Here is a 12,328-nt window from a genome sequence, read left to right as displayed (position 1 = left end):
GCGTCTAGATCTAGTGGTGAAGAAGCGTCAGCAGTGGCACTGACCAATGGGTTTGGAGATACGATGAAGTGATAAGACCAACAGTGGTCCAAACCTGCGTGCGTAAGGAAGGTTTTAGACCGGTAGCGGAGAACGTCAGGCTCCATGATAATTGATTGGTCATTGTATAGCGGGACACGCTCCAAGGCCGTATATCTTTACATAAATATTCACCGGGTCACAGGAACACGGAAGGAAAAAGTCGGATTTGGTCTTTCATTGTTCAGAACATTTTCTGTGTTGTGTGTATGTGGAAACTCAAGAGTTACGAATCATACACCACAGTTTGCACCAGGGTTCACAGTTGTATGGCTGCCCATATATACGATACTGTGTAAAGTAGATCATGACCTCTTTTTAAAAGCAGTATACACCTTCCCTTTCCCGTGTGTATGTGCGCTATGTATACTCCCATACACATGACATCTCGTGCATTTAGTTTACTTTTTGTTTTATGGGCGCTCGTGTCAGAACAGCCTACTGTGGTATAAACAACAGTTTTTGTTCTTTCTTTTCTACATATTTTTAGTCGATAGCAAAGAAAAACAACGTTGTCGTATAAGTTCGTTAATAACACGTTTCTGGCTGTGTGTTGCGTAATCACTGTGTGTTTTTATCGCGAAAATGATTGCGATCCTCTCGTTCAGATTTAAGTAGAGCGAATGAGTCGCATACCGTTCTCCCTATACCATACCCACAGCCACATCACACGGTTTATTTTAGGATTAAGGTGCTTTGCTTGTACTAACCACACACACACACACACACACACACACACACACACACACACTCGTTCGTTTCATTGTAGACTGAGAGTTGCAGAATTTTCTCAGAAAATTAAATGAAATAAGATAGAATGAAAATAAGATCATTTCGGGGTTAATGAGACATTCACCTCCCCGAGCAGAACTGTTATAATTATGGCCATTCCATATCCATTTTTACTTCAGTCGTATTTTTTGCTAACTTTTCCTGGGCAGTCATTGTAAAAAAAAGATAAATGGGAACTTGCTTCCTTGATCAGTGGCCCCTCTGCAATTTGCTGGGTAGTGAGTCACCAGAGGCGTGAGGGCCGGCAAGAGAAGTGCACGGTGCCAGCTGATGATGGCTGAACTACAGGTGTTTGGTGCTGCACAGGTACAGGAACAAAGTTCCACTTCCTGATACAAAGGACGACGCTGCCAGCAAGCCAGCCAGGTTGGAGGGGCGAGGCCACTGTGCCAAATAGAGAGGAGGGAGGACACGCGACAAGTCCACTCTCGTCTTCAAGCACCGATATGCGCGAGTTTCCTTGTTGACGTCAGCTCGTACACCACGTCCTGTAGGGTCAGACACAGGTGGTGGGTAAGGTGCTGACGGCTGGAGGGAGACGTTTAGGTTAAGTGCAATCACCATAGATGTCCCACCTGTCGTCGGATCGTTACCACCTTGCACTTTAGTGAAGAGCTAGGTGCTGACCTTGTCCTCCCCCGGCACTGCCCCTAGACACACCAAAAACTGCCACTCATTCATTTTTTTTTTTTCCTTGCTCCCAGACCCCCTGAAGAATCATGCCGCGAACGCTAGTGGAGACCAAGGGTCACACGGTCGCATCCCACTGCATCAGTATGGCTGAAAGTCCGTGTAGGTACTCGGGGATACTGAGCCAGAGAAGCACAGCTGGTGAACACTGTCTGGCTCCGGCACGCTAGACCTGGCAGCCATAACCCGTCCTGCAAGCCAGACTTAATGACAACTTCCTCCCGGTTTCTTCCATATACAGCAGGCGAAGGTTGAGCACTATCTCCACCACTGCCACCATTCACAACTGGTTCCTGGCCTATGCTCGCCAGGATATCCCCCTTCCTAAATTTACACACACACACACACACACGATTGTGCTGCATTAATTGTACCTACAAGTGTGCGTGTCCAGAGGCATGTTCGCGAAGGCAAGAGCCGTGTCCAGTAGGCCGGAGCCGTGCCTGCGAGCCAGACCACTCTCGCCAGCCGTGGACACAGCTGGGCACGCCACATTCCACTGTCGCTGTCACACACACCGACTACTACTACTACTACTAAGTGCGTGGGTGCCGCACTGTGCGAGGTGTGTCTGGTGCGTTTTGTAGACAGGCACCCACGACCCCACGGACGGCAGAGGGCCAAGAGACCTTAGTGTAAACATAGTCCTGTTTGTGTTTGATGATCAGGTTTGGGACTGATCTTAACCCTGCCGCAGGGGATCAACGATGGCCACCCCTTTCACACTGTGACCTACTGCGTAAAGCTCACTCCGCGTTATACTCCTGCGCAGGGGTGTGAACAGGTAATTTTGGTCGTAGCAGTGTCCTGTCGCCGCACTCCTTATAGTTCATGCCTCCTCGCAGAGTCGTGTAAGGGAGTTACACACGTAGACGCACTGGTAACACGGGATAATACAGGGAGGTTCTTGAGTTAGACATTCCTGTCCACCCGGCAGCTGTTGTCGCATTTACAGGCCTCTTCAACGCACCAAAATTGGAGTAAAGCGATATATATATATATATATATATATATATATATATATATATATATATATATATATATATATATATATATATATATATATATGTGTGTGTGTGTGTGTGTGTGTGTGTGTGTGTGTGTCATGCAGTTTTCCCGCTTTAAATACAGTAAATATCACGGCCACGGACATAAGCCCGACACCGTAACATACGGGAGCTTGGTGGTAACCGTGACTAAAACTTGTATTCTAAAGGTATCAGTGATACTGTATCTTTGAGGGGACAGATAACGTAGTTGAAAACTTACAAATGGACGGACAGTGTAGTTATGATACGCTTTGCAAATTGCAGATATTAGAGGCATAGTGTGGCCTGAACCAGAAAAATAGTATAACATCATCCGCACGGAGTATGTGTGTGCTTTTGGAAGCGTTGTATCCAAGCACAGTGTGCGGGGACTGCCTTCGTCATTCCCTGACGCGTCCTTCGAGTGTCGAGTACCCCTCTGTATTACGTACAGACTATTCCAGGCTTTCCTTCAATCCTTGTGCCCGCGGAGTCGCTTTATGGTCCCAATGTAGACGCGCGCAGTCACTTTATGGTCCCAGTGTAAACGCCATTATATTAAGGATCAGATTATCATTTCATAAGCAGGCATTCTGCATGTAAGAGCCCATGAAAGCGTTTTACACTGTAGCTGCTCCTGAGGAGTGTTATCCCTGTCAGAAACACTGGAGGAGGAACGATGCGTGATTATCATGTGATGCAGTCACCGCAGAAAGCCAGGCGACTGTATACCAGAACCTGGGTCGTTGGAGGCGCAAGACAGATCGTAGAGAAGTTGACAGTAACAGTACATGCTTGTTTACGACAGCTAAGAGACCTTAGAGTTCGATGGTAGAAGAGATCGATTAACTGGAGGACAGGCTGTTCCCCTTTGAGATCACCTTGCATACTACCAGGTTTACAAATGGAAGGGTGCGAGTGGGAAACTTAAGCAGGCGTAGTTATACGGACCTAGCTATTCAGTGAGTTTACATTTCTTTGCAATTGGAAGGAGTGCAAACTTTAGAAATGTTCTGGGTAATACCTGGACTCTTTCGCAGAAATTGGTCATAGGGTAGTTATGATATATATATATATATATATATATATATATATATATATATATATATATATATATACTTTATTTTGCCTTGTCGCTGTCTCCCGCGTTTGCGAGGTAGCGCAAGGAAACAGACGAAAGGAATGGCCCAACCCACCCCCATACACATGTATATACATATACATATGAAGCTGTGGCTACGATACTACCGTTGTATGTACACTTACATGTATATATATATATATATATATATATATATATATATATATATATATATATATATATATATATCTTCTGTTTCCCATTTTAGAAATTTAAAAAAAAATACAAGGAGGGGAGGATTTCTGGCCCCCCGCTCCCGTCCCCTCTAGTCGCCTTCTACGACACGCGAGGAATGCGTGGGAAGTATTCTTTCACCCCTATCCCATTATTTCGGAGAGCAAAAATGTTTATGCTTAAAGGAATAGTGGTTCCAACAATGTTATATGGTTGCGAGGCGTGGGCTATAGATAGGGTTGTGCGGAGGAGGGTGGATGTGTTGGAAATGAGATGTTTGAGGACATTCTGTGGTGCGAGATGGTTTGATCGAGTAAGTAATGAAAGGGTAAGAGGGATGTTTGGTAATAACAATAGTGTGGTGGAGAAAGCAGAAGAGTGTGTATTGAAATGCTTTGGTCACATGGAGAGAATGAGTGAGGAAAGATTGACAAAGAGGATATATATGTCAGAGGTGGAGGGAACGAGAAGTAGGAGACCAAATTGGAGGTGGAAGGATGGAATGAAAAAGATTTTGAGCGATCGGGGCCTGAACATGTAGGAGGGTGAAAGGCGTGCAAGGAATAGAGTGAAATGGATCGATGTAGTGTACCGGGGTCGACGTGCTGTCAATAGATTGAACCAGGGTATGTGAAGCGTCTGGGTTAAACCATGAAAGGGTCTGTGGGGCCTGGATGTGGAAAGGGAGCTGTGGTTTCGGTGCATTATTCATGACAGCTAGAGACCGAGTGTGAACGAATGTCGCCTTTGTTGTCTTTTCCTAGCGCTACCTTGCGCGCGTGCAGGGGAGGGGGTGTTGTCATTTGATGTGTGGCGGGGTGGCGACGGGAATGAATAAAGGCAGCAAGTATGAATTATGTACATGTGTATATATGTATATGTCTGTGTATGTATGTATATGTATACGGTGAAATGTATAGGTATGTATATGTGCGTGTGTGGACGTGTATGTATATATATATATATATATATATATATATATATATATATATATATATATATATATATATATATGTGCATGTAGGTGGGTTGGACCATTCTTTCGTCTGTTTCCTTGCGCTACCTCGCTGACGCGGGAGACAGCGACAAAGTATAATAAATAAATAAATAGATGAATATATATATATATATATATATATATATATATATATATATATATATATATATATATATACATATATATGTATATTCATGTTCGTTGTTTCCCGCGTAGCGAGGTAGAGCCAGGAACAGACGAAGAACCTTATTTACGCAACGGTGGGCCGTTGTAGTAACTGTTTCTTTCCCTTCACCCCGAAGCTTTGGAACTCTCTACCCTCTCATGTCTTTCCCAGTAACTATGATTTCCACTTTTTAAGAGTTTTTTTTTTTTTTACTTCCTCCAAAATTCGTAGATACTTGTCTCATCTCTTTCGTTTCATTAACCTCTGTATATTTCAGTTAAGGTCCGGCCTTAATATGGACTTTTGTTCATGATTGAAGCCTCCAACATAAATGAAAATGCTCACGTTCACACACGGAGTTGTCTTATATGATGAGCCGGAATAGAGGTCCCCTTTCCACACCCAAGCCCCACAAATTTTCCTGTGGTTTCGCTTTTGTGAAAGATCCACACGGCATCCTCGCAGCTCCTGTATTTCTTTAACAAACAAGAGCCTTGTTAGATTCCATTACTGATCTTCCATATGTAATTGCTGTTTCCACTTCTACATGAACTTTCAATCAAGGAAAGTCTTAGTGCGCCTACGAGCTGTAATGTTGTTAACTTTGGAACATTTTTTTTTTTTTTTTTTGTGCCGAGTGCATTCACCTCTCCACCAAAACAGCACAGTTTACCGCTCACAGAATATTTGTTGTAGAACAAGTATTAGAAATAAATGATAATGCACACGGAGAGAGCTAGGATTAGCCCTAATTTTGCACAGGAGAATAATCCGACAGGGGAGTTAGATATGCCACATTATGATATGAAAGAGGTTATCTCTTGATCATGAGATTCTTTGGTTCACATCATAGGCAAGACTGGAAGGAAGTTGAATAATATTGTCGGGAATGTACTTCACCAATCGAGAAGTTGAGTGTACGTAGGCATGCGGAATGCAGCTTAGGGTGGAAGTGCTCACAGGTCGAGTGGCGGAGGGAAAGACGAGACCTTGAAGCCACTGTTTGTCTGTTGTAAAGTATTGAACATGATCGGTAGTGATCACAGTATTAACAATAATAAGAAAAGATTAGTTAATTGAAAGAGATGGTCAGTGCAGATGGTTCCCTAATTTGTACGAGAGGTAGTTTACGTTAAACTAAGGAACGATAAATCGAGCAGTTACATTCAACATGAAAACTTAAACCACTGCCCTACCTGAATGTTGGTGGTGCCGTATTACCATTTGCTTTCCAGCAGCATCTCAGGTGTCCAAAACGATCTGTAGTAATAGTATGTGTTCTTGTTTTATCCATGTGTACATGAACAATGTCTGGCGTCATGTATGGCGTTTGCTCTTACGACGAGATCTGTTCAATACCAGACCATCACTGATTGTGAAGTACGTGGCCTTTGGATTCTTGCAGAAACTTGACGTCTTGTTTTATACGTCTGTTGTGGGTTTCTGGTGATATAACGTCCCCCAAAACTCTTGTTATTCGAGCAGGTAGTGCGTTGATTTTATCAGGACCGGTTCCAGTGTGACCCTGAGGCATGGGAGGGAAAACCTGGTGTTTGATATGATCCCGAGGCAGGGAAAGACGAGACGAGGCAGTAAGGGAAGCAGGGGTCAGCCTGAGGAAAGGAGGCGTGAAGCGAGGGAAGGTCTTCTGTGAAGGTGCGGGAGGAGAGGTGTCACGTAAAGATATGGGAGGAGGGAAATTGTCAGGCGAAGATGTGGGAGAAGGAAACGTATCAGGTTAAGGTACTGGGGAGGGAAGGTGTCAGGCAAAGGTACAGAAGTAGTGTCATTATATATATATACACACACACACACACGCTCGCGCGCGCGCCTCATCCTGACATTATGATGTCCATAAAGTGTGGTGGAAACAAAGTGAAATAAGACAATTTTTTTTTCACGAAGTTTTAGCTTGACACCGCATATGGGCTGCACCTGATTGACCCTGGTGCTATATCGTGGTTGGGTTTGGTGATTTTTGAAAATTTGGAAAAACCTTGTTATCACAGTAGCTGCAAGTTGCAGTTCCAGAATTTTCCTTGTTATCGCGACAAAATGTTTGTCTTTACTAAAAAGGTTCACTCTAAGGTCTTTTTCTTCTTTAATAATGTTGGTTTATCAGTAATGTTGTATTCATGATTAATATTTGTAACGATAAAATGCATTACAGTACTTAGGAATACACATAGGAATATACTTGATCACGCGCAAAATTATGATCCCTTCCACCCTGTCTGTGTATGTATATGTATGTATGCGTTGAATTGTATATGTGAGTTTATGTATGTACATGTGTATGTGAGTGGGTTGGGCCATTCTTTCGTCTGTTTCCTTGCGCTACCTTGCTAAACGCGGGAGACGGGGATTAAGTATAATATATATATATATATATATATATATATATATATATATATATATATATATATATATATATGTATATATGTATATATATATATATATATATATATATATATATATATATATATATATATATATATATAAAATCGTGTTCTTTAAATACTATATAGCACTGCTGAGCAAAATGACAATACTCAGCTATTCTTGATGTGTAGTTACGATGGTGATTTACCTTTACTATGTAAGAGTGCTCATTATGTTGATATCCGGTGATATATTGATGCTGGAAGTCTGTTACAAATTTTACAGGTTCAGCACATCACTGTATACCTAATTTGATGTGCCTCTTTCAGACATATGTGCGAGAGAACAGTGTGGCACAGAAGGAGAATGCCCGGCCGCTGTCCACAGCTTCTGGGAGCTCTCCTGTGTCACCCCTCCCATCATCCCCTTCAGCCACTCTTGCCACTGCAACCACCACTTCAGCTACCATCACTCCAACCCACCAGCAGAATGCCCACCCAGTGCAACCAGGATCTCCTCTGGGCCTGCCTGCAACCCCAGGCTCTCCTGCTCATTCCCCCAGGGCCACCAACACCTTGCGGCGCCACACCAAGACTACCAAAAACCTCCTTATACCCAGGTTGGTGGTGCACTATTTTATAGAAGTCTCATTGATGTTGTATTGAATAGATGTGAAGCATGAACCCTAGATCAAAAAGTTTGGAGGAGGATGGATGTGTGTTGTAAATGAAATGCTTGAGGACATTATAAGGCCCTTGGAGCCAGTAATGAATCAACCGACCTTATGTCGAGATTGAAGTTCCAAAATGTGCGCTATACACACATGGTATGGTGGCAAACATTCATCAAAGTGTAAAGGTGAGAATTCATCTGGTTGCTTTGGCAAACATGGGGTTCACTTTTTGGGACTTAAGTCTCAACATTCAGTGATCAGGTAATTCATCACCTTCCAGTGCCTCATATGTGGTGTAAAAAGGTTTCTTCAAATGGGAAATGATAAGGTAAGAGAGTTGAAGACGTTATGCTGAAATAGCTGAAACATATGGATAGGATGAGTAAGAGGCTGATTATGAGGGTGCACATGTGGGAAGTGGAAAGAACAAGAAAGGGGAAACTGAGAAGGTAAAAGATCCCTTGAGTGGTCAGGGAATAAACATGCAAGAGGTTGAGAGGCATCCATTCAAAAGAGCGAATTAGATGCAGTTTACATGCTGTCAGTGGGCTGAACCAGGGCATAAGGAGTGGTCATACAGAATCATCTGAGGGGCTTGTTCTTTGGTGTATTATTTATGACAGCTAGAGAGTGGATATAAGACAGGAAGGCTATTGTTTTTCTCTTCATTGTGCTACTTCTTATTGTGGGAAAAGGTGAACAAGTATGAAAGAAAAATACCTGCCTGTCTACATCCCTACCCCTGGAACCCCTCCTTTCTTCCAAGGGGCTCCCATAGTGCTTAGGAAGCCAGGAACATCCACTGTGCAGAACCACAAGTCTTAAAAGGCAGTAATACTTTGTGTAGGGCAATTGAGCAGTAAATGTTGTATCGTTGTTGTGATAGTTGTATAATGAGCATGAAGGTTTTGAGATATGTTGAATCAGTGTTTTTATTGTCTTTCATGACCTTTAAATAATGTTTTTTCCTTGAAAAGAAAAAAACAATGGTCTTGATTGTTTTTCTGCACATAATCCCATAAAGGAAAATTTATAAAATGAAAGTTTATGTAACTTTAGTCTGGTGGACTGGCCAGCATGATAGATAATGTCTCTTTCCTAAACTAAGAACAGTTGAGTCTTCATTTTTAAGTAAAAGAAAAATTTTGGGTGCCTATTCATGGATAAAAAAAAATGTATTATTTTTTGCATTGTGGTGAGGCTGAAAAAAAAATTATTTGTTCACCAAAAAGGTTTGAGACTTTTTGTTGCCTCCTACCAAATGAGATTCACTGCACTTTTTAGTGTAATTCAGGTACATTTGATCATGAATTTTCACTGATTATTTCTTTCATTGGATCATTGTTTCCCAAGTATTTTTGCATCTGTCATTTTCGTATTATAAGTGTTGTGTCATAATTTTACCAAACCTCTCAACCATAGTTATCCCAAATTTATTTGTTCCCTTATCACTAAAATTTTTAATTTACATTTGTATTCACATGATTGTCCTCAAATCATTCTGACACATTTATATTACTCTGGCAGATTTTATTACCCAATGGGTCGTCCAACGACTCAGGCAACACAGGAGCAGGCTCTGGCACGGGTGGCAGCAGTTTTCCGAGAGCAGGGTGGACAGGTGTTGCGGGACAACATGGAACCACTCATGCGAGCATGCCAGTTGCCTCTCTACTGGAAGGCCCCACTGTTCATAGCTGCTGGTGGGGATAAGTTAGGCTACCTCACCCAAGAACAGTTTACTGATTACTGGAGCAGGTGAGGTGCTCAGGATTACTTTCTATGTGTAGTTATTCATTGTCATAACAGTGCTTAATGTTATATCATACATTTGATGAATGCAGTAAGCTAGGTGACCAAATTGTACATTCTGACATGATAAAATTTGGAAATTTGTATAATAGAGAAAATTCAGGAGATGGGGCGACATGAGTGTAGAATTCCTTCATCTTACTCTGTAAATAGGTAATCACAGAGTAGTAATTACACACACTCACAAACTCTCATATATATATATATGTTTTATTTATTTAGTTTATTTATTTTGCTTTGTCGCTGTCTCCCACGTTTGTGAGGTAGCGCAAGGAAACAGACAAAAGAAATGGCCCAACCCACCCCCATACACATGTATATACATACATGTCCACACACGCAAATATACATACATCTCAATGTACACATATATATACACACACAGACACATACATATATACACATGCACACAATTCACACTGTCTGCCTTTATTCATTGCTATCGCCACCTTGCCACACATGAAATAACATCCCCATCCCCCCTCATGTGTGCGAGGTAGTGCTAGGAAAAGACAACAAAGGCCCCATTCGTTCACACTCAGTCTCTAGTTGTCATGCAATGATGCCCGAAACCACAGTTCCCTTTCCACATCCAGGCCCCACAGAACTTTCCATAGTTTACCCCAGATGCTTCACATGCCCTGGTTCAATCCATTGACAGCACGTCGACCCAAATTACCACATCGTTCCAATCCACTCTATTCCTTGCACACCTTTCACCCTCCTGCATGTTCAGGCCCCGATCACTCAAAATCTTTTTCACTCCATCTTTCCACCTCCAATTTGGTCTCCCACTTCTCCTCATTCCCTCCACCTCTGACACATATATCCTCTTGGTCAATCTTTCCTCACTCATTCTCTCCATGTGACCAAACCATTTCAAAACACCCTCTTCTGCTCTCTCAACCACACTCTTTTTATTACCACACATCTCTCTTACCCTATTATTACTTACTCGATCAAACCACCTCACACCACATACTGTCCTCAAACATCTCATTTCCAACACATCCACCCTCCTACGCACAACTCTATCCACAGCCCACGCCTCGCAACCATATAACGTTGTTGGAACCACTTTTCCTTCAAACATACCCATTTTTACTTTCCGAGATTATGTTCTCGACTTCCACACATTTTTCAACGCTCCCAGAATTTTTGCCCCCTCCCCCACCCTATGATTCACTTCCGCTTCCTTGGTTCCATCCGCTGCCAAATCCACTCCCAGATATCTAAAACACTTCACTTCCTCCAGTTTTTCTCCATTCAAACTTACCTCCCAATTGACTTGACCCTCAACCCTACTGTACCTAATAACCTTGCTCTTATTCACATTTACTCTCAACTTTCTTCTTTCACACACTTTACCAAACTCAGTCACCAGCTTCTGCAGTTTCTCACATGAATCAGCCACCAGCTCTGTATCATCAGCGAACAACAACTGACTCACTTCCCAAGCTCTCTCATCCACTGCAGACTGCATACTTGCCCCTCTTTCCAAGACTCTTGCATTCACCTCCCTAACAACCCCATCCATAAACAAATTAAACAACCATGGAGACATCACACACCCCTGTCGCAAACCTACATTCAGTGAAACCAATCACTTTCCTCTCTTCCTACACGTACACATGCCTTACATCCTCGATGAAAACTTTTCACTGCTTCTAACAACTTGCCTCCCGCACCATATATTCTTAATACCTTCCACAGAGCATCTCTATCAACTCTATCATATGCCTTCTCCAGATCCGTAAATGCTACATACAAATCCATTTGCTTTTCTTAGTATTTCTCACATACATTCTTCAAAGCAAACACCTGATCCACACATCCTCTACCACTTATGAAACCATATATATATATATATTAATTTATTTATTTATTTATTTATATTGCTTTATCGCTGTCTCCCGCGTTAGCGAGGTAGCGCAAGGAAACAGACGAAAGAATGGCCCAACCCGCCCACACACACATGTATATACATACATGTCCACACACACACAATATACATACCTATAAATCTCAATGTACACATATTTATTACACACACAGACATATACATATATACACACATGTACATAATTCATATTGTCTGCCTTTATTTGTTCCCATCGCCACCTCGCCACACATGGAATAACAACCTCCTCCCCCGTCATGTATGCAAGGTAGCGCTAGGAAAAACACCAAAGGCCCCATTCGTTCACACTCAGTCTCTAGCTGTCATGTAATAATGCACCGAAACCACAGCTCCCTTTCCACATCCAGGCCCCACACACTTTGCATGGTTTACCCCAGACGCTTCACATGCCCTGGTTCAATCCGTTGACAGCACGTCGACCCCGGTATACCACATCATTCCAATTCACTCTATTCCTTGCACACCTTTCACCCT

At 42.4% G+C, this 12,328-nt stretch overlaps 1 protein-coding gene across 7 annotated transcripts in view; it reads left to right on the top strand.

Annotated features, from left to right (window-relative positions):
- Positions 1 to 12,328, top strand: part of LOC139755398 (uncharacterized) — a 399,483-nt gene that overhangs the window by 347,579 nt on the left and 39,576 nt on the right. For all 7 annotated transcript variants that reach the window (XR_011714092.1, XM_071673667.1, XM_071673666.1 and 4 more), the window contains 2 exons: positions 7,778 to 8,067; positions 9,649 to 9,879. Coding sequence is in view for 6 of the 7 variants with exons in the window: in XM_071673667.1 (XP_071529768.1) it covers positions 7,778 to 8,067; positions 9,649 to 9,879 (521 nt within the window). In the remaining variant the exon portion in view is untranslated. The remainder of the gene's footprint in view (positions 1 to 7,777; positions 8,068 to 9,648; positions 9,880 to 12,328) is intronic.

This window comes from Panulirus ornatus, chromosome 19 (genome assembly GCF_036320965.1).
Source record: "Panulirus ornatus isolate Po-2019 chromosome 19, ASM3632096v1, whole genome shotgun sequence".
Lineage (NCBI taxonomy): Eukaryota > Metazoa > Arthropoda > Malacostraca > Decapoda > Palinuridae > Panulirus > Panulirus ornatus.
The sequence above is the reverse complement of the archived record's forward strand: the minus strand, read 5'-3'. Positions and strand labels throughout refer to the sequence as shown.